Source organism: Pongo abelii, chromosome 18, assembly GCF_028885655.2.
Source record: "Pongo abelii isolate AG06213 chromosome 18, NHGRI_mPonAbe1-v2.0_pri, whole genome shotgun sequence".
Lineage (NCBI taxonomy): Eukaryota > Metazoa > Chordata > Mammalia > Primates > Hominidae > Pongo > Pongo abelii.
This window is the reverse complement of record NC_072003.2, coordinates 2,000,361-2,022,652: the sequence shown is the minus strand read 5'-3', so window position 1 is coordinate 2,022,652 and position 22,292 is coordinate 2,000,361. Positions and strand designations below refer to the sequence as shown.

At 58.8% G+C, this 22,292-nt stretch overlaps 1 protein-coding gene across 1 annotated transcript; it reads left to right on the top strand.

Annotated features, from left to right (window-relative positions):
• The first annotated feature begins 607 nt into the window (after positions 1–607).
• On the top strand, positions 608–7,588 carry HS3ST6 (heparan sulfate-glucosamine 3-sulfotransferase 6). The gene is made up of 2 exons (XM_002825979.4): positions 608–1,111; positions 6,858–7,588. The coding sequence occupies exons 1-2, from the start codon at positions 699–701 to the stop codon at positions 7,471–7,473; spliced, it is 1,029 nt and encodes a 342-aa protein (XP_002826025.4). The 5' UTR covers positions 608–698; the 3' UTR covers positions 7,474–7,588.
• The last annotated feature ends 14,704 nt before the right edge of the window (positions 7,589–22,292 follow it).

Here is a 22,292-nt window from a genome sequence, read left to right as displayed (position 1 = left end):
GGCCAGGCTGTGACCCCAGTGTGTGGCAAGGCTGACTGTCAGCTGGGAGTGCAGGACGCACGCCATTCCCGGCCGCAGACTCCCCCCACACGTTCTGGGACCCCTCTCTGCACACTAGGGTACTGGCCCGGCCTCTTTCTCCCTTGGCAGGCCGAGTGCCCAGATCGAGGCGCTTCCTCGGTCCCCTTGGCCTGGTGATGAGGCTCCCGCTCCTGCAGGCCAGGGCTTGGCCTATGCACCTGCGGCGCACGTCCCGGTGTGGGGAGGGGGAAGGGGATCGGCCTTCACACAGAGGGTCCCGAGGCCCGCGCGCCGCCCTGTCCCTGCCCTGCGTCCCGAACCGCCGCCGCCGCCGCCGCATCCTCCCCGCGCAGAGGTGAAGATGCCGCAGTCAAGAGAGCCAGGGCCTGGGATCTCGGAGCAGGAGCGTCCTGGTGGTCCCGGCAGCTCGAGTCGCGCCCGGGTGGTGGCGGCTGCCGGCGGGTCCAGCCCAGGCAGTGGCCTCGGAGGGGGCGTGGGTGGGGGAGGGGGGAGGGCGTCCCGACCCCGCCCCCGGTCCCGCCCAACGCCGGCTCCCAGGCTGCGGGACCGTAGGGGCGCAGAGCAGAAGCCGGGCACCCACGGGCTCAGCGGCGCGCGGGCCGAGATGCGCGCCCGCCTGCTGCCCCGGCTCCCGGGCCTGGGAGCGGCGCGACCCCATGGCAGGTAGCGGCGGCCTGGGCGGCGGGGCCGGGGGCGGCCAGGGCGCAGGGGCCGGGCAAGGGGCCGCTCTGCGGGCGGTCCGCGCGCCGCTACTGCTCGTGGTCCTGGTGCTCGGCGCCTACTGCCTCTGCGCCCTCCCCGGCCGCTGCCCGCCGGCCGCCCGCGCCCCCGCGCCGGCCCCAGCGCCCTCCGAGCCGTCCAGGTCCGTCAGTCGCCCGGGAGCACCCGGCCTGCCCGTGGCCAGCGGTCCCGGCCGCCGGCGCTTCCCGCAGGCGCTCATCGTTGGCGTGAAGAAGGGCGGCACGCGCGCCCTGCTGGAGTTCCTGCGGCTGCACCCCGACGTCCGCGCGCTGGGCTCTGAGCCCCACTTCTTCGACAGGTGCTACGAGCGCGGCCTCGCCTGGTACCGGTGAGCACCCTGGCGCGTCCGCCCTGACCGGCGCCTTACCGGGGAGGGTATGGTGCGCCCCAGGGAGCAGCGGGGCGAGGTCTCCGGGCAGTGGGGTTGGGACCGCCCTGTGGGGGGCCCAGGCTTGACCTGGGGTCGCGGCTCCGGAAGAAGGAATGATACTTGGCTAGGATTCCCTGAAACTTTGAAAACTTTGGGGAAAGCCCCGGTTCCGTTTTCTCTGCTGAGGGACCCAGCAGGACTGGGGGAGGCGGTGCCATCCCAGCCCGGAAGTCGTTTCCAGCCCGTGGGATTACCTGACAGCGTTAGAAATGCCTCTTCCACCCGGTCACTCTGGGCACGCAGGTGTGACCGACCGCTGGCCAGGTACCGTAGAAAGGAGCCTCCAGGTTCCAGGCAGCCACCTAGAAAGCGTCCTTCCTCCCCAAGACCCCTGAGTCTGCGCACAGGAACCCTTGTTTGTGGTCCTGGGGGTCCGGAGAAAGTCTGGGCTTTGGAAAGGAGGAGACTGCCTTTAGGTGAGTGCCCAGGGTGAGTCCAGCCCCGTGCATGGGGCTCTGTGGCTGTCCTGCCTCTACCCCAGGGTGGACATGGGGGTGCGGCAGTGGAATGTGAGGAGCACGCAGCCCCAGCTGAAGCAGCCCGCCCTGGTGGCTGCTCATCCCCAAGCTTGGACCGAGCCCCTGCCAAGAGGACCCTGCCCAAGGCCACCTGGGGAGTCAGTGGGGGCGGCAGGACCCAGACGCTTCTCCAGGTGCTCCAGTTTCTCGGTTCCTGATCCTCTAATCCTCTTCCTCCCCCGACGCCTACCCCTATTTGTTAACTTTGCCTTTTGTACTAAAACTACTCTTGGGTTTGGAGGGCAGGCAGGAAGGGGCTCCGTGAGAATAGGGGGGCTCGCTTCTGAGATCTGAAGGGCTGGTGCCAGTGTGGGGTGCTGGGGAAGTCAGGTGGTGGCTAGGGGACGTGGAGTCCATCCCGGGGCTCACCTGGATGAATTGGGCATCCTCAGCTTAGGCACCAGGGAGAGACCTCACTCCTCTGACGGCAGGCAGGGGTCAGAATGCATCCCTAATCCCTGCTGCAGGGAGGAGGGGAGGAGGGTGCTGCCAAGCTAGAAGAGGGGGAGGAGGGGAGTGGCGGGAGGAGGGGAGTGGCGAGAGGAGGGAGGAGGGGAGAGGCGGGAGGGAGAAGGGGAGAAAGGGCTTTGGGTTAAGGATGCACAGTTAACTGGAGTAAACACTTCAGAGCCACCCCTGAGCCCCATGAGCTTTGACAGCAAGAGACTGGGGATGGGATCTGAGCTGGGCCGTGAGGAGCCACAGGGGAAGCTAGGGTTGGGTTTAGCCCTAGAGGGTTCTGGAAGAGCCCAGGCTACTGAGGCCAGTCCAGGCCCGCCCTGGGCATGTGTCCAGCACTGGGGGATCAGTCTGGGGAGGACGAGAGGCAGCCAAGGCCAGGCCCAGCCTGGGGGTCAGCTCCTTAGCCTGGGGGTGGGGTTCCGGGGACACTGATGTGCCCAGGGTTGGAGGGGAGGTACAGGAGAGTGACTGCTCTGGTAGACTCTTGACGTCCTCGTTTTTTAGAAGGGGGAGGGGTGGGTGTGGAGAATTCCAAGGGGTCAGTCCTGTGGCTTCTGCCCCATTAATCTGGGGTTGTCCCTTGGACCAACCGTGCTGACCCCTCACTGGGTGGTGGAGAGCCAGTAGAGCTGGGCCCGCTGAGCTTCCAGACTGCGGGTGTCCTCGTGCTCTCCGAGGGGCCGTGGCCACGTGGGGCTGGTGTGCTCCTAGATGCCTGTGCCTCCGTCCTGTCAGCCTGCTACAAGCCTGCAGTGAGCCTCTGAAAGTTCTCACCCTGTCTCAGTTTCCACAATTGCAAAGCAGCATTGTTTGCTCTTGAGACCCTGGGCTGGGCCCCCAGTGCCTGCAAGCTCTGTTCTGGGTGTCGGCTGCGGGAAGGTGAGCAGAGTAGCCAGGGCCCCCAATTGAGTCTCTGGGCCACTGCTCCCACTGGGCTGTGACCGACCTAGTTCCAGGCGGTGACCCGGCCTTCCTGTGGCCTCGGCAGGTGGGTCCTGGGTTGACCTTGGCCATAGGCCTTCCTTCCCTCCTTTCCACCCTCAGTCAGCTCATCCAGGCTCTTGAGGGGCCTCCCACTTGGGGACTGTAGCCTGCAAGTGCCCCCGAGCTCAGCACATGCTCAGCCGTTCCCCCACTAGTGAAGCACCTGTGTCTGCCAGGTGTGGGGGTCACGCAGACTCCCCAAGGTCTCGGTCTGGGAAGGGTGCCCTGTCTGGGGGCAAATGGGGGCTGTACTTTGACCATAGTCTTTTAGAAAAGCAAGAGGAGGGTCGGGCACAGTGGCTCACGCCTGTAATCCCAGCCCTTTGGGAGGCTGAGGCGGGCAGATTACCTGAGGTCAGGAGTTTGAGACCAGCCTGGCTAACATGGTGAAACCCAGTCCCTACTAAAAATACAAAAATTAGCCAGGCGTGGTGGTGGGTGCCTGTAATCCCAGCTACTTGGGAGGCTGAGGCAGGAGAATCACTTGAACCCGGGAGGCAGAGGTTGTAGTGAGCCGAGATTGCGCCACTGCACTCCAGCCTGGGCGACAAGAGTCAGCTGGAGTGCAGCTCTGTCTCAAAAACAAACAAAACAAAAGAAAAGCAAGAGGAGGCAAGGAGCGGGGTGGGTAGGGGAACCCCTTAGTTCCTGGTTTGCTAGAGCAGTGGGTGCAGGGAGTGGGGTCTGAGTATGTAGCGGGGGGACCCGGGCTCCTGTGGGGGATGCAGTCCCCCTGCACTTTCTGGCTTTGGCATCTGCCAGGCCCTTTTGGCATCTGCCAGTCCCAGGGCAGGAGGAGGGAGGCTGAGACAGAGGAGGGAGGGTCGCCCAGGGCTGCTGGATGAAAGCCGCAGGGAAATGCACACCAGATGAGGTGGGCTCCGCAGGGAGGGGGGGTCCTCAGAGCAACTTGTCAGATGTTTGTCACACGGGGGTCCAGTCCTGCTCCTCTCCCTCCTCCCCCATCTCTCCCACCCTCATCCACACCCGGGCTAGGACAGGCTTCGGATGCCTGGGGAGGGAAAGTAATTGATCCCAAAGATCTCCGATCTCTGAGCTGGTCTGTGCAAGAGGGGGCCTCGAAAACCCTTGCCGCCTCTGTGTGTTCCCACTCCCCTTCCACGGCAGGGGGTCCGGGAACTCCATCCCCCTATGGAGCTCTCTCTGACTCTTTGGAGAGAAGGCCTGGCAGGGCGAACATTCCTGTTTTGGTGCTGGTTCCTCCAGCAGCTCCAGCAGGCGGGAAGAGGAGGCTATTCAGAGTCACTGGTGTGCTGTCTGGGAAAGGAAAGGGGTGGGCTCCTGGTCTCGCTTGGTGCCTGGGGTCAGGTACGCCCGAGATGGGAGGGAAGGGCCTGGGGCTTCCTTCCTGGCCGAGGGGAAAGGCAGGCAGTGACTTCTGATGAGGCCTGGGGTCTTTCCCCTCCCAGCACTGGCCTGGTTTCTCTCTGTGGGCATTGTCAGCAAGGTCCCGTGGTGGTGGGGGGGTGCCTCCCCTTCTTGACCTCTCTCAGGGGCGGGGGTGCCCCTGAGCTGCCAGGCCTCAGACCTTGGTACCGCCACCACCCGAGGCCTCTGTGTTTGTCCCTGGGACGCTGGGTGCGGTTCCCACTCCGGTTCCAGCTGCGGGAGGCGGGGCGGGGAGTGCAGGGGCTCTGGGACTGACACCGCCCTTCCAGGTAGGCTGGAAGGAGGCAGCCCCCCAGGGTGGGAAGAGGGAGGGCTGAGCCCCATGCTCATCCCCAGCACCCCTGCCCCTCCCAGTCTCCGTGTGGCTGCTTCTGAAGTGGCAGCGGGTGGGTGGAGGGAGTCCCAGCTCCCTCTGTCACCAAGATGGAGGAGGACTTGTCCGGTAACGTCTGTAGGCCAGCTCTGCCCAGGGCCTGGTTCTGCGGGGTGGGGAGGCTCCCGTGCCGCCCACCCCTACTCTGCACCGCTCATGGTGGGTGTTGTGGGGGAAGCCTGGATTCTCTCCCGCTGCCGTCCTCACACATCCTCCCTCCCACCTCCAGCGCTCTCCACTGAGCACCCCAGTCCAGGGGTCTGTGCAGCTGCCTCTGGCCCAGCCTGCGTTTCCCTAGGGGTCTGAGCAGGAAAAGGGGACTCAGGACCTGCCTCCCAGGGGCTCGAGTCTGGGGTGGTCACTCCTGGCAGGTCAGCCTCCTGTCAGGGGCCGGTCCTGGGGCTGTCAGCAGGGGTGGGGGAAGCCCCCTCAGAGGGCAGGAGGCAGGGCCGGGCGTGACCGGCAGGGCATCCCCTCCCTAACACAGTTCCTGTGTTTCTGTTGACCTAGTTCCCAGCCCTCCCCAGCTCTCCCTCGGAGCTGTTTGCTCAGCTGACCTGACACGCCCTGCCCTGCCCGACCTCACACTGCACTACCTGGCTGGCAGGTGCTGCCCGGAGCACTGTTGGGGGTGCCTGGGCCTGCCCGGGCTGGGCACCCAGAATGGGCTCTCTGCCCAGGTGGGACAGTCCTGGGCTGTGGTCGGCTGATTCCCCCAGGGACCTTGGGACTGGGTCAGTGCCCTCCTCCCCTGTGTCAGAATGAGGAGAATCTCAGAAAGGCCTCCTCCCTGGCCCGGCACCCTGGCAACCTGCAAGATCTAGGGAGCCACAGCAGGCCAGGGTCTTGGGAAGGATCCTCAGGCCGGCGCCGCCACGTCTCCGACTTTCCTCAACTTGTGCTGGGCTCTGCTGGTGACTTTTTGGCCTCCTGAGTCCAGGCCCAGGCTGATGAGAATTCACAGGGCTACCATTAAAGACGGGGAGAGAGGCCAGCTGCAGTGGCTCACGCCTGTAATCCCAGCACTTTGGGAGGCTGAGGCAGGCGGATCACCTGAGGTCAGGAGTTCGAGACCAGCCTGGCCAACATGGCGAAACCCCGTCTCTACTAAAAATACAAAAATTAGCCGGGTGTGGTGGCAGGCGCCTGTAATCCCAGCTACCCTGGGGGCTGAGGCAGGAAAATCACTTGAACCCAGGAGGTGGAGGTTGCAGTGAGCCGAGATTGCGCCACTACACTCCAGCCTGGGCGACAGAGCAAGACTCCGTCTCAAAAAATAAATAAAGATGGGAAGAGATGTAATTACATCAGGGGAGGGAAGGAGCAGGGAGGACTACTTTTTGTTGAGGACACACTGTCAATAATTGGTGAAGGGCTGATTTAGGGGATGCTGTCAGCCACTGAGTGAAAGGGTGACCTCGAGTGATCTAGGCCGGCGGGCCTTGGGGTACTTGGTCTGGGATGAGAAAGGAGCTGGGGGCAGCCTAGTTCTAGGAGACTGTGGGTCCCATGGGAGGGAGCTGGCTCTGGAAGCAAGGACGGCAGGGATTGCACAGGGAAGATATGTGGGTGATGAGGAGCATGTTGGGCCTCCCGGCCAGCGACCATCACCCTAATCCTCAGTGCAGCAGCAGGTGGGGCAGGCAGGCAGGCGGGGCAGGCAGGCGGGCGGAACAGGCCCGGCTGCAGTCCGGTGCTGGGCTGGGCACCCTCACAGTCCATGTTCCAGGCCGCCCAGCCGCCCACGTTAGGAGGGGTGGGCCCGAGCAGGGAGGAAGGCTTGCCGGCCCTAGAGGCCTGGGCTTCCCGGGCATAAGGGATCCTTGGTCCGGGGCCCCTGGGGGCCGGTCTAGGGCTGGGGAGGCTCAGGCCCCCTCTCCTTGCACCCATCCCACAGGAGTCTGATGCCCCGAACCCTGGATGGGCAGATCACCATGGAGAAGACCCCCAGCTACTTCGTGACGCGAGAGGCCCCCCGCCGCATCCACGCCATGTCCCCGGACACGAAGCTGATCGTGGTGGTGCGGAACCCCGTGACCCGGGCCATCTCCGACTACGCCCAGACGCTCTCCAAGACCCCGGGCCTGCCCAGCTTCCGCGCCCTGGCCTTCCGCCACGGCCTGGGCCCCGTGGACACAGCCTGGAGCGCCGTCCGCATCGGCCTGTACGCCCAGCACCTGGACCACTGGCTGCGCTACTTCCCCCTGTCCCATTTTCTGTTTGTCAGCGGGGAGCGTCTGGTGAGCGACCCGGCCGGAGAGGTGGGCCGCGTGCAGGACTTCCTGGGCCTGAAACGGGTCGTCACGGACAAGCACTTCTACTTCAACGCCACCAAGGGCTTCCCCTGCCTCAAGAAGGCCCAGGGCGGCAGCCGTCCCCGCTGCCTGGGCAAGTCCAAGGGCCGGCCACACCCGCGCGTGCCCCAGGCCGTGGTCCGGCGCCTGCAGGAGTTCTACCGGCCCTTCAACCGCAAGTTCTACCAGATGACGGGCCAGGACTTCGGCTGGGGCTGAGTGGTGCCCTGGGGATGCTCAGCACCTTGATTGACATCCGCTCACCTGGCCAGAGCGGGCTGCGTGCACATGCTGGGCAGAGAGGAATATTTAAGAAATAAAGCTTGGACCCAGATTTTTCCACAAACCTCGAGGTTGGAGGGTGGAGGCGCTGCCCCCAGGGATGTGGTAAACATACCAGCGAACTCCACTGGGCACTGACTGTGTGCCTCGTGTCGCACTTTTTTTTTTTTTTTTTTTTTTTTTTGAGACAGAGCCTCGCTCTGTCGCCCAGGCTGGAGTGCAGTGGCGCGATCTCGACTCACTGCAAGCTCCACCTCCCGGGTTCACGCTATTCTCCTGCCTCAGTCTCCCAAGTAGCTGGGACTATAGGCGCCCGCCACCACGCCCGGCTAATTTCTTTTTGTATTTTTAGTAGAGACAGGGTTTCACCGTGTTAGCCAGGATGGCTACGATCTCCTGACCTCCTGATCCACCCGCCTTGGCCTCCCTAAGTGCTGGGATTACAGGTGTGAGCCACCGCTTCCGGCTTTTTTTTTTTTTTTTTGAGATGGAGTCTTGCTCTGTCTCCATGCTGGAGTGCAGTGGTGCGATCTCAGCTCATTGCAACCTCCACCTCCCAGGTTCAAGCAATTCTCCTGCCTCAGCCTCCCAAGTAGCTGGGATTACAGGCGCGTGCCCCCACACCTGGGTAATTTTTTTTTTTTTTTTTTTTTTTTTAGTACAGACGGGGTTTCACCGTGTTAGCCAGGATGGTCTCTATCTCCTGACCTCGTGATCCGCCTGCCTCAGCCTCCCAAAGTGCTGGGATTACAGGCGTGAGCCACCGCACCCAGCCAATTGTAATTTTTTTTTAGGACGGAGTCACCCTCTGTGGCCCAGGCTGGAGTGCAGTGGTGTGATTTCAGCTCACTGCAGCCTCCACCTCCCGGGTTCCAGCGATTTTCCTACCTCAGCCTCCCAGGTAGCTGGGATTACAGGCACACGCCAACATGCCCAGCTAATTTTTTGGGGTATTTTTAGTAGAGATGGGGTTTCACCATGTTGGCCAGGCTGGTCTCGAACTCCTGACCTCAAGTGATCCGCCCATCTTGGCTTCCCAAAGTGCTGGGATTACAGGCATGAGCCACCACGCCTGGCCCAAAACTCATTCTTTATACACCCTCAGAGGTGGGCGGTGTGCCTGGTCAGGTCTAGCCTGTGAGCTCAGAGAGGCTTAGGCCCCGCCCAGCGACATGCAGTTTAGCCCTAGTGATGCTGGGGGCTGTGCTCAGGCTCTCTTCTCAGCCCTGGGAGGCTGGGCAGGGCTGTCCTCATGTTCAGGATGAGGAAACTGAGGCCGCAGGCCGCTCTGTGGAGTGGTGGGGCAGGATTAAAGTCGGGTCCGCACCCACCACCTTGGCTCATCCGGAATCCAGGTGCGCAGTGGACGCTTCCTTCCGGAGCCTTGTGGAATCGCCTGAGTGTTGGTGAGGTCAGCGAGTGTTGGGTGTGTGCACAGGGCGATGGATTAATAGCCTCCTAGCCTTCCCTGTAGAGGACCACCCATTCAGGCCCCACCCACTCCCCCAGGCCCCTGCTGCCCCAGTTCCGAGGTATTTGTTCTGTGCCCTCCCCTGGGGACGGGGCTGGAATCAGTGGCCATCTGCAGTCCAGCTGCCCGCTCATAACTGAGGCCAGACTCAGGCAGGCTGGGGTGCCCTGTCCGCCCCTGTGTCCTGGGAGCGGGAGGGTCCCCTCAGTAATGACCCTCACCTGCTCGTGGCCACGTGCTGTCTGCTAGGTGCCCACCGGCTGCCCTGACGATGACCTCCGGGGCTGCTTGGGCTTAGCCCCAGGCCTGTCGCAGGGCCTAGCTGTGGTCTCCACAGCCCCGCTGAGTCCCACAGGCCCTGATATGGTCTTTCTGCCTCTCAGCTACTTGGGGCCCAGGGATGCTGGCAGTGAGGAAGGATTTGTAGGAGGGGCTGCGTCTGGATGCCCACCCCGCCTCCTGCTGGTTTCTGGGCCCAGTGGACACTCTGCTCTGCAGCTGCCCTGAGGGGCAGGCACTTCCCACAGGCACCTCCATCCCAGGCCAGGACAGAGGCAGGGTTGGAGGCTGGTTCCGAGCTCCCCTCCAAGCACCCACCCAGAGACTGCAGTGGCAACATGGTGGACAGATGTGGGCCCAGATACGGACAAGTCATAGGCACAGCCTCCGTCCTGCCTCGAAGCTCTGATGTGGGTGGAGGGGAAAGGGCCCCTCCGACTGACAGCAGCTTTGGGAAGAGGGAACAGACTCCACCTCGGATCCCTGCCAGGAGGGGATCACTGGGCTGGGCTGCTCTGTCCCCACCCCCTGCACGGGTGCCCTCTGTGAAGACCGGGCCAACTGCCTGCCCCGGGCCTGGGGGTGGGAAGGAAGACAGGACAGCCCCTGGCCCCTGGTGACCCAGTTCCCAGCCCAGTGCATGCGGATTTCTTCTTCCTGGACACACCCTTCTCGTGCCTGGGCCGTTTCAGGGGCTGCTCACCATCGTCCCAGCACCTCTTTTGTTCTACAGTGAGCTCTCCGGATGGCAGCCGGAGGGCCGTTGCAGGATAAACCAGATCCTATTGTTTTAAAACTCTGATCCCCACCTTTCCCCCTTATTGCTTCTAGGATGAAAATCAAACTCCAGATCACAAGCTGTTACAGCCCTCTACTGCTTGCCCGTCTGTCCTACATGTGCTCCTCATTCCAGCACTCCCGCCACACTGGCACCTGCCAGCTCCTTCCACCTGCCGTGGCCTGTCCAACCACATGGGCTTTGCATGTGCTGTTCCCTCTGTCTGGAATGCCTTTCCCTGCAGAAGGTGCTGATGGGATGGAGGCAGCCTTTGAGGGGCAGCTGCTCTCACTGAGGCTCTGCTACTTTCTTCCCTCTGTTTAGAGTTCCTTTTCTGAGTCCACCAAATGACCCCATTGTTTCCTTCCCGACACTGACCTGTGAGGGGTGGGGCACTGGTTTGGCTGGTTTGGGGCCTGAACCCAGGGCCTGGGGGGGCAGACTCTGGAAGCAGCGAGGGGAGAGGGTGGGCTGGCGTATTCTGCACCCCCTGAGCGGGAACTCCGCCTAACCGCCAGCACTCGGTGCGGGTGAGGTGCGCAGCTGGGCCTCCGAACACACGGAGGGCAGATGTGGGGGGACCTACGGGCTGCGTGCAGGGAGGGGCTCCCTGGGAGAGTCATCGGCCTTTAATTAAAGTCCCTAAATTGCTTCCCCAGCTGCTCCATGGGTTTTCCATGTTGGAATGTTCCAGATGGGGCGAGAAGTGCTGATTCAATTACCCTCTTCCTGTTCCGCCCAGTGGAGGGGAAGGGGCCTGAGAGCCCGTCTCCAGCCCTCCTACCCCAGCCAGACCAGGATGGTATGGGCCATGGGTTGGGGTCCTCACAGCCCTGGGAGTCCAGGAGGGGGCTCAGAGAAGCCTGGGGAGGAGGCTGCTTCCGCCTCGAGGGTCCTCACAAAGCCCCGGCCCTCCTGGCCCACCGGGATGGGTGGGTGGGACAAGGTGGCCGTGCTCTCTGCCCTGAGCCTTGCACACACGGGCATGGAAGCCCTGAGCAGGCCCTGGCCCCAGCAACCCAGCCCCAAAGGGGAGACAGGGAAGGGTCAGTCCCTGGGCCCACCCTCTCCACAGGCCTGAAAATATTTATGAAGCCGCATCATAGAGGAAGAGAGGAGACTAGACAGGGCCAGCAGCTTGCCCGCCTCTCACTGCACCAGCACTTCCTTCGAGGCCCAACCCTGGGGAGCTCTGAGATCCCCTGTGTGCAGGGAGTCGGCGTGTGGGGGGAACCTGGCTCCCTCCCTCCCCTGGGGCAGGGGTCCTCACTGGGTTGATCGCCTGACCCGGGGGTCCTCAGAGCTCAGTTGGGGCTGCTGACCCCTGCCCTCCATGGGGGGACAGGCCTGGGGCCCCTGGTTCTGGACGGCCTCTCTGCCCAGGGCTGGGCCCCCCGCCCTGTGGTCAGGGCATGGGGCTGGAGGGTCAGGGTGAGGCGGGCTCTGGCTGCTTCCCTCCCAGGTTCCTCAGTGTGGCCGTGCAGGGCAGAGCTAGAGAAGGGAAGGGGAAGCTGGCCTCCAGGGGTGAAGCCTGGATTATGGGGTGCCGTCGTGGGCAGCGCCTGTGAGTCCCCTTTGTCCAGGAGGTGGGGTGCTTTGGGGAAAGGCGTGTTCCCCCTAGGCCATGTGGCCAGATCTAGAGGCCCCTCGCAAGCCTGAGATGGTCTGGATCCCGGGCTCCAGGAGGGGGCTGGGCCACAGGTGAGAGGGGCTTGAGTGACTTAAAATGAATTGAGTCCCCTTGGAGCTCCTGTCCTCACCCCTTTCCTAGCTCCCCAGGCCTGAGCCCCTTCTCCTATCTGCCAGACTGTCCTGGGCGCCTTGTTCCCCTAAGGAGCTGCGGGGTTGTGATTTCCACGCGGGTCCCTCTGCAGGGGCTTGGCCATGGCCCAGGAGAGGCCGGGGACCCCATGAAGGCCTGGGATGCTTTCTCCAGGGCGGCCACAGCAGCCCGCTGCTACACTAGTCTCCTCTGTCCCTGCAGAAGCTGTGCGGGGACGGGCTGCAAATTTGCTGACCTCAGGAATGTGGTGTTTCATTTCTGCGGGACGCTCCCTTTCTAGAACGTTCCTCTCAAACTGGCAAGGGCTGACTTCTGAGGTCTCTGTCATTGGGACCAACACTTATGCCGGAGGGTGGAGTGGGAGGCGGGGGTGCAGGAGCAGCCTCGGGTTCCTGGATGAATCTGTTTTATTCTGTTTTATCCATTGTAGCCCTGGGGGCAGCTCTGGGCAACCGGGAAGCCATCAGTGCCCCTGGGCAGGGCCAGCGCCAGCGCCCCCTGCAGGAAGTCCCCACTCCTGAGGCCCAGACTCCTTTCGTGTCCTCAGGGGCTCTCGGGTTCTGAGCTTTGCCCTTCCTGTGTCCTGCATGCCTGCCTTATTCCCTTGGCCGGCACATGGGCCCCTCCTCCGTCTGTGCTCCCGGGTGCTCCGTCTGTGCTCCCGGGGTGGAGCCCGACTGAGGGTCTGGAGAAAGAGGAGGAGGCTCAGGGACAGTGGCTGAGAGAGCCCCACAGTGGATTTCCTTCCACAAACAGGCACCCAGGGCTAGAGTGTGTGCTTCTGAGAACTCACAGGGCAAGCTGGGGGGACCACACGGAGGCCCAGCGTTGGGGGAGATGAGCGAACCACCCAGCTGCCAAGAAAGCAAAGCATGAACTGCAGAGGGACATGGCCCAGGGCTGGGCGGGAGCTGAAGCTGGGGAGAGCCCCGGCAGGAGAGCCTGGTGCAGAGATGACGTTTACCTGCACCCTGGAGTGGGACCAGCCATGCCAGTCAGGCAGACTGCCAGTGCCTCAAGGTGTGGGGGAGACAGACAAACGGGGTGGGGTGATGGAGGCTGGCTAAGAAAAATTCTGGGCTGGACGCGGTGACTCATGCCTGTAATCTCAGCACCTTGGGAGGTTGAGGCGGGCGGATTACTTGAGGTCAGGGGTTCGAGACCAGCCTGGCCAACATGGTGAAACTCCCTCTCTACTAAAAATACAAACATTAGCCAGGCTTGGTGGCATGTGCCTGTAATCCCAGCTACTTGGGAGCCTGAGGCAGAATCGCTTGAACCCAGGAGGCAGAGGTTGCAGTGAGCCGAGATCGCACCACTGCACTCCAGCCTGGGCAACAGAGGCAGACTCCATCTCATAAAAAAAAAAAAAAAAAAAGCAAAGTAGGGACCGAAGGGCTGGCCCAGGTGGTATAAGGGACCCACTTTCCCAGCACACTGGATAGGGCACATCTGAGCCCCACTGGGCTGCTGGGGCACTTAGTATTTCTGAAGGCAAGAGTTTTGTTTCCTGACTTAGAATTCTCTCCAGATACTGCCTCAGATGCTTCTTTCTTAGGACTATCCATCTGACAGTGAAGATCCTGGGCCCGAAATGAGGGAACGAGGGCCAGAGACCTAGGTTAAAAACCAGCCATCTCAAAATGCACCCTCCAGATTTTAATTTATGTAGCCAAGGTGTGTAGTAGGCTATGCCATATAGGTTTATCTTTTCTTTTTTTCTGAGAAGGAGTTTCGCTCTTGTTGCCCAGGCTGTGAGTGCAGTGGTGTGATCTTGGCTCACTGCAACCTCTGCCTGCCAGGTTCAAGTGATTTTCCTGCTTCAGCCTCCCGAATAGCTGGGATTACAAGCGCCCACCACCATGCCCAGCTAATTTTTGTATTTTTAGTAGAGACAGGGTTTTGCCATGTTGGTCATGCTGGTCTTGAACTCGTGACCTCAGGTGATCCACCCACCTTGGCCTCCCAAAATGTTGGGATTACAGGGTAAGCCACAGAGTCTGGCCTTTTCTTTTTTCTCTGTAGAGACAGGGTCTTGCTCTGCCACCCAGGCTGGAGTGCAGTGGTGCTATCACAGCTCACTGCAGCCTTGAAGTCCTGGGTTCAAGCAATCTTCCTGCCTCAGCTTTCTGAGTCGTTGGGGCTACAGGCACGTGCTACCACTCCTGGAGAATTTTTTCTATTTTTTTCTTTTTGTAGAAATGAGGTCTCGCTCTGTTGCTCAGGCTGGTCTCAAACTCCTGCCTGGGCTCAAGTGATTCTCCTGCCTGAAGTCTCTCCCAAAGCGCTGGGATTGCAGGCGTGAGCCACTGTGCCTGTACATCTAAATTTGTGCCAGTGAACTCTGTGATGTTTTCATGACACAAAGTCACCTCATGATGTATTTTTCAGACTATAGCCTGGCGTTAAGTGAGGCACTTAATTGGAGGAGGGTGCGTGCTGGGCTGGGCTGCCCGGGGCTGGTGCAGGGAGCTCCAGGGCTGGTCAGGAGCAGACAGGAGCGAGGCGAGCCAAGCTCAGAGCCTTTCCATGGGTTTCCAGGTGAAAGGCAGGGCAGGGTGGGGGAATGGCTCGGGGCTGGTCAGTCTGAGTAATTCCTGTGGGCTCTGGGACCTCAGATCTCCCTAGTTGTTTGGCGGTTGGTCCTTGGTGACTGAGGGCAGGGGACATGAGCTTGTGGTGTGAGAGTTAGATAAGGAGGTGGTTTAGAGGCAGGTTCTGGAGGGTGGGGAAGATTAATGGATGCCAAATGCACAAATGCCGCATCTGAGAAAACACACAACACCAGCCTTGTGTCCAAGGCTCTGTGCCGGAAGCCATTCCCTCTGTAGCTCCGGCCTCTTGCCAAACCATGGACCGCAGTCCCCGTCCCGGGGATGCGTCTCAGATGTGAACTGTGCTCAGGTTCATTCTGGTCCAGGGCTGGGCCCATGTTGGAGGGGGGTGGCCCCTCCCCGAGCAGGGCTGGTCCTGCCATACCCCATCCCACTGGTGGTCTCCCAGGGTGGGAGCAGGGAGTCCAGGGAAGACCGTGGGTGACTTGGGGGCATAGCTTGTGCCAGGCACACTGGCCTGGGTAAAAGAGGTTTGGTCAAAACCCTGGGTGGGTGAGGATGGATATGCCAGGCAGGGCCCACGGTGGCCCCTGGAGGCCGCCTGTCTGCTGGGGTTCACAGGCAGGGCCCCACCCTCTGGACCAGGGTGCCAAGCCCTGCATCTCCAGCTGGGCTGGGGGTAGGTCTTGGCTCTCAGAGGACTCTGGCATGGCGGCCACCGGGCAGACAGGACAAAGAGCAGACCACCGAGGCCACGGAGACCCTCAGGTGCATGTACCACCTGCAGACGACACCCTGCTCCGAAGCCCTGGGGCCTGGGATGTTCAGCCCCACCTCTTTTTTTTTTTTTTTTTTTTTTTTTGAGACAGGGTCTCACTCTGTCGCCCAAGCTGGAGTGCAGTGGCATGATCTCGGCTCATTGCAACCTGTGCTTCCTGGGTTCAAACGATTCTCCTGCCTCAGCCTCCCGAGTAGCTGAGATTACAGGCGCCCGCCACCATGTCTGGCTAATTTTTGTATTTTCAGTAGAGATGGGGTTTCACCATGTTGTCCAGGATGGTCTCGAGCTCCTGACCTCAAGTGATCTGCCCACCTCGGCCTCCCAAAGTGTTGTGATTACAGGCATGAGCCAGCCAGCCCCACCTCTTGAGGAATGATGAGACTCTTCTAATGCAGTCGCCAACAGCGAGCGCTGCTGAGGCTCCCAGGGACATACAGGACAAGATCCTCCCCCTCAAAGCCAGGCTCTGGCTCGGAGGCAGAGGAATTCCTTTCATGCTGCCTAATCTCAGCCACATTGTGTGTGCTTTTTGCTGGAGGAGCCGCCGAAAACAGTTGGTCAACCAAAGCAGTTAACGCAAAACTATTGCCAGCAGGATGCCATACACAAGTGTTCTGATGACAGGGAGGCAGGCTCCACCGTGGGGCCGCAGAGAACACTCATGATCTGATGACGGGAAGCAAGCTCCACCGTGGGGCCGCAGAGAACACTCATGATCTGATGACGGGAAGCAAGCTCCACCGTGGGGCTGCAGAGAACAATCGCGGATCTTGTTCTCCTGGTCTCTGCTGCCAGCACTCCGTGAGTGGGCCCCGCGTGCAGGGGGATTGCCGGCCAGACCTGACAGCCTCGCATGGTCAGATACTATCGTCTTTTCTGTCTCCCACGAGGGAGGACGACAGCTTATCTGATGGAAAGCCGGTCTCCTGCTGAGGATGGATTCGCAGCTTCACAGCAGGGGAGGGGACTCCTGCCAAGCACGCGGGGTTTTTGGGGAGAAGCATCTGGAGACTGTCTGGCCCCTGGTTTCACTGTCTGGACTCCGGTTGGGAAGGGGGGCAGCCCCCTTGTGCGGGGGTGATCAGGGGTTCTAGGGCGTCCATCACTGGCTGGCCCTGTCAGGGTGCACAGTTGGGGGATGCATGCAGGCTTGGGGAGAGCACGGCAAAGGGCCCAGAATTGCTGGCAAGCCTTGGACGGGTCAAAGGACGCATATTCAGGACTGCCCTGTTCCCAGGGAGGTCACTGCCCGACTCTCGGTGAGCTCAGAAAGAGCCCAGAACGGCCAGGTGTGGTGACTCACGCCTGTAATCCCAGCACTTTGGGAGGCCGAGGTGGGAGGATCACTTGAGGTCAGGAGCTTGAGACCAGCCTGGCCAACATGGTGAAACTAAAAATACAAAAATTAGTTGGGCGTGGTGGCACGCACCAGTAATCCCAGCTACCTAGGAGGCTGAGGCACAAGAATCACCTGAATCTGGGAGACTGAGGTTGCAGCGAGCTGAGATTGTGCCACTGCACTACAGCCTGGGCAACAGAGTGAGACTCTGTCTCAAAAAAAAAAAAAAAAAAAAAAAAAAGAAAAGAAAAAGAATTACTGAAAGCTCCAAAGAGCTTTTGTGTGTGTGAATTATATCGAAGGCTGGCTACATAAATAATTTTCAGGGCCTAGTGCAAAATGAAAAATCAGAAAAAAAAGTGCTGTGAAAGGTACTAACATAGAAAGCTTTGCCCTTTTCCACCATCCCTTTTTCCTTCTCTGCTTCCTCTCTCAGCTTGTCATGGTAGTTCTGTTTGCTACTTAATGTCATTTTAAGTAAAGAAAAATAAACATTTAAAATATTAACATACATTTTACAATTCTTTTTTTTTTGTTTTTGAGACTGAGTCTTGCTCTGTCGCCCAGGCTGGAGTGCAGTGGCATGATCTCGGCTCACTGCAGGCTCACTGCAGACTCTGACTCCCAGGTTCAAGCGATTCTCCTGCCTCAGCCTCCCGAGTAGCTGGGATTACGGTGCCTGCCACCGCACCAGGCTAATTTTTGTATTTTTTAGTAGAGACGGGGTTTCACCATCTTGGTCAGGCTGGTCTCGAACTCCTGACCTCATGATCCACCCACCTCGGCCTCCCAAAGTGCTGGGATTACAGGCATGGGCCACCGTGCCCGGCCCCTTTTTTTTTTTTTTTTTCCTGAGATGGAGTCTTGCTCTGTTGCCCAGGCTGGAGTGCAGTGGTGTGATCTCGGATCACTGGCTCACTGGCTCACTGCAGGCTCCGCCTCCCAGGTTTACGCCAGTCTCCTGCCTCAGCCTCCCGAGTAGCTGGGACTACAGGTGCCCACCACCATGCCCGGCTAATTTTTTGTATTTTTAGTAGAGATGGGGTTTCACCGTGTTAGCCAGGATGGTCTCAATCTGCTGACCTCAGGTGATCCACCCGCCTTGGCCTCCCACAGTGCTGGGATTACAGGCGTGAGCCACTGCGCCCGGCCCATCCTTTTTTTGTTTTGTTTTTTTGAGACAGGGTTTCACTCTGTCGCCCAGGCTGGAGTGCAGTGGCTCAAACTCAGCTCACTACAGCGTCGGCCTCCTGGGTTCAAGCGATCCTCCTACCTCAGCCTCCTGAGTAGCTGGGACTACAGGCACATGTCACTACGCCCAGCTCCCATTTTTTTTTTTTTTTGAGACGGACTCTCACTCCGTTGCCCAGGCTGGAGTGCAATGGCGTGATCTCGGCTCACTGCAACCTCTGCCTCCCCGGTTCAAGCGATTCTCCCACCTCAGCCTCCCATGTAGCTGGGATTACAGGCACCTGCCATCATGCCTGGCTAATTTTTGTATTTGTAGAGATGAGGTTTCACCATGTTGTTGGGCAGGCTGGTCTTGAACTTCTGACCTCAGGTGAACTGCCCACCTGGGCCTCCCAAAATGCCAGGATTATAGGCGTGAGCCACTGCACCCCAGCCTGGCTACTTTTTAATTTTAATTTTTATAGAGATGGGATCCAGACAGCCCAGGCTGGTCTGGAACCCCTTGGTTTAAGTGATCCTCCTGCCTTGCTCTCCCAAAGGGCTGGATTTACAGGCGTGAGCCACTGTGCCTGGCCATCGGGTCTGAATTAACCCTGGGCTCCATGCCACAAGGCCACGGGTGACCTTGGCCTGTCTGTGGCTGGTTTGTGGCGTGAACGGGGGCTGGCTGCTGGGTCTGTGTGTGAACACAGGCTGTGGCTGCTCCCTGCAAAAGCCCAGGGTGTGGGGCTCCATGAGGCTCATCATCTCCTCCCCAGCCACACGCATGCTACATTTGACTTCCTTTTCTAAAGTGTTCACCTGTGCAAATATTTGTGGTCGGCCCAGCCTGCTGCTGCCATGTCCCTTCGGCCGCCTGGGGTTGTCGCCGGGGCTGCGTTCTGGAGAAGAATGGGTCTCTCAAACTCCGAGGTTTAATTCTTTTGCTCTCCCCAGGGACAGGCACCATCTATGTTCACCTGCAGAGCACGCACACACAGGTTGTATTTACAAAGCGATTAAGAACAATACAATGCAATTGTGAACACATCACAACTGTCAGGAACGGTTCACAGTCAGTCGTGAGAGTGTGCATTTGCCAGCTGGGAGCTCTCGGTGCACACACAGGTTGCAGCCTCACCCAGTGCTTCCAGCCAGCAGCATGGCCACCTGCTGCCCCGCCCGGTGTTCCGATGCTCACAGGCCTCCAGGGCTCAGGCCCCCAAAAAATGGCAAAACAACCCTCCTGTGATTCCCTGAGATCCTCTTTGGACCAAAGGTGCTTTCACCCTTTCTTTTCTTCTTTTTCTTTTTTCTGAGACAGGGTCTCACTCTATTGCCCAGGCTGGAGTGCAGTGGTGCGATCTCGGTTTACTTCAGCCTCCGCCTCCCAGGTTCAAGCAATCCTCCCACCTCGGCCTCCTGGGTAGCTGGGACCACAGGCTTGCACCACCACGCCTGACTAATTTTTACATTTTTGGTAGAGATAGGGTCTCACTATGTTGCCCAGGCTAGCCTCAAACTCCTGGGCTCAAGCAATTCACCTGTCTCAGGCTCCCAAACTGCTGGGATTACAGGCATGAGCTGCTGTGCCTGGCCTCTTTCTTTTTTTCTTTTTTTGAGATGGAGTCTCAGTCTGTTGCTAGGCTGGAGTGCAGTGGTGCAATCTCTCAGCTCACTGCAACCTCCGCCCCCTGGATTCAAGCAAATCTCAGCCTCCCAAGTAGCTGGGATTACAGGCTCCTGCCACCACGTCGGCTAATTTTTTTTTGTATTTTTAGTAGAGACGGGGTTTCATCATGTTGGCCAGGCTGGTCTTGAACTCCTGACCTCAAGTGATCCACCTGCCTCGGCCTCATAAAGTGCTGGGATTACAGGCATGAGCCACCATGCATGGCCTTTTTTTTTTTTTTTTTTTTTTTGAGATTGAGTCTCACTCTATTGCCCAGGCTGGAGTGCAGTGGTGCAATCTTGGCTCAGTACAACCTTCACCTCCCAGGTTCAAGCGATTTTCCTGCCTCAGCCTTCCGAGTAGCTGGGATTATAGGCACACGCCACCATGCCGGCTAATTTTTGTATTTTTAGCGGAGACGGGGTTTCACCATGTTGGCCACGCTGGTCTTGAACTCCTGACCTCAAGTGATCCACCCACCTCAGCCTTGTAAAGTGCTGGGATTACAGGCGTTGAGCCACCGCGCCCGGCCTTGCCTGGCCTCTTTCTTGGAAGTTACACTGCACCGGAATACGATTCATTAGGGAGAGAACGTTTCATCCACTCTGGCTGGGACCAGTGCTGGGAGGGGTTCTGGGTTCCGGGGCTGATCCCTCCAGTTCTGACCCTGGCCGCCGGCAACTGGTCAGTTTGTGCCCTGGACGGATGGGCAGAAAATCAATGTTTTTGCTCTGCTGACAAAAGTGGTCCTGACAACTCCCATGCCGGAGACCAATAAAGCCCCATGGACACAATTATTTACTATAAAGATGTAGCTATCGATTGAGCAGTTATGAGGATGAAGTGCAGGAAGGCACTGACATCAGGTGGCCTGCTTTCTCCAGAAGGTGATGGGAAAGCCTAGCTTTTTAAATTTCTCTTTTGTAAACATTTTGAAACCTTTTTCTGGCCAGGCACAGAGGCTCACGCCTGTAATCCCAGCACTTTGGGAGGCCAAGGCGGGCGGATCACCCAAGGTGAGATCTTCAAGACCAGCCTGACCAACATGGGAAACCCATCTCTACTAAAAATGCAAAAATTAGCCGGGCGTGGTGGCTCACGCCTGTAATCCCAGCTACTCAGGAGGCTGAGGCAAGAGAATCGCTTGAACCTGGGAGGCACAGGTTGCAGTGAGCTGAGATCACGCCACTGCACTCTAGCCTGGGCGACAAAGCGAGACTCCGTCTCAAAACAAAATCAAAAAACCTTTTTCTTATGAAATGCAGTTGGCCCGTGACCAACACAGGTTTGAACTGCCTGGGTACACTTAGACACAGCATTGTTTCTTTTCTTTTCTTTTTTTTTTTGAGACAGTCTCGCTCTGTCATATAGGCTAGAGTGTAGTGGCATGATCTCGGCTCACTGCAACCTCCAACTCCCGGATTCAAATGATTCTCCTGGCTCAGCCTCCAGAGTAGCTGGGATTACAGGTGCCCGCCACCATGCCCGGCTAATTTTTGTATTTTTAGTAGAGATAGATTTCGCCATGTTGGCCGGGCTGGTCTTGAACTCCTGACCTCGGATGATCTGCCTGCCGTGGCCTCCCAAAGTGCTGGGATTACAGGCGTGAGCCACCGTGCCCAGTCACACTTTTTCTTTTCTTTTCTTCTTCTTCTTTTTTTTCTTTTTTTTGAGACAAGGTCTCCTTGTTCCTCAGGCTAGAGTGCAGTGGCGCAGTCTCAGCTCACTGCAACCTCGACTTCCCTGGGCTCAGGCAATCCTCCCACCTCAGCCTCCCAAGTAGCTGGGACTATAGGCGCCTGCCACCACACCCAGCTCACTTTCGTATTTTTTGTAGTGACAGAGTCTTGCTACATTGTCCAGGCTGGTCCTGAACTCCTGGCTCCAAGCAATCTTCCTGCCTCAGTCTCCCAAAGTGTTGGGATTATAGGCATGAGCCACTGTGCCCAGCCTCAAAGAAGATCAATCTTTTCTTTTGTTTGTTTTTGTTTTGAGACACAGTCTTGCTGTGTCGCCCAGGCTGGAGTGCAGTGGCGCAGTCTCGGCTCACTGCAACATCTGCCTCCCGGGTTCAAGGGATTCTCCTGCCTCAGCCTCCCGAGTAGCTGAAATTACAGGCATGCGCCACCACGCCCAACTAATTTTTGTATTTTTAGTAGAGACGGGGTTTTGCCTTGTTGGCCAAGATGGTCTCGAAATCCTGACCCCAGGTGATCCGCCCACCTCAGCCTCCCAAAGTGTTGGGATTACAGGTGTGAGCCACTGCGCCCAGCCAGATCACTGTTTCTGTTTTGATACTTTGGTATCAGGTGCACATCCTGTTTCTCCTTGAACTTGAGCCCACGATCTTAGCATTCACTGGTGGATTGAGTGGTTGAATTCCGGAAGTTCTCAGAATGGCCTTGTTTTCCTTGTCTACAGAATGAAACTCCAGCTGCTGGACGGCTTCAGGCAGTCATCCTATGGAGCATCATGATTTAAGGGACCCAGGAAAACTGTCACTATGTGGCTACCTCAAGGTGGTACAATTAGGTGAGCTGCTCCAATAAGTCACCCATCCAGACATTCCTGGAGGAGAAGTGACCTTTGGGCTCCTCTCTGTCTTAGGTTCGGGTCACAAATGTGACCTTAGGCATAGATCGAAAGGCACCCTTGTCTTCAAGCCCACGTTGCTGCCATCAGCATGTCACTTTCGTCAAGAGGAATATGTGCAATTAATAAAGGAGACAGGGCTGGCGGGAGCCAATTATAACAAACACATCAGATGCCAATAGCGCCGCACAAACACGCTTTCCCATTGATTCCTGACAATCATTTTTGGCGTCTGTGCCTCTCAGGGCCTGTTTTCTGCCCCTTCAGGGACCTTGGTAAAATGTCAGTTCCTGCGCCTTTCCCGAGCGTGCACACTTTCACCGTGTTTGCTCTGTG

Excerpts from the sequence above, each read along its gene's own strand:
- HS3ST6 (XM_002825979.4), top strand. The coding sequence starts at position 699 with ATGGCAGGTAGCGGCGGCCTGGGCGGCGGGGCCGGGGGCGGCCAGGGC. Across the intron at positions 1,112-6,857 it reads CGCGGCCTCGCCTGGTACCG|GAGTCTGATGCCCCGAACCC; the intron begins GTGAGCACCCTG and ends CCCATCCCACAG.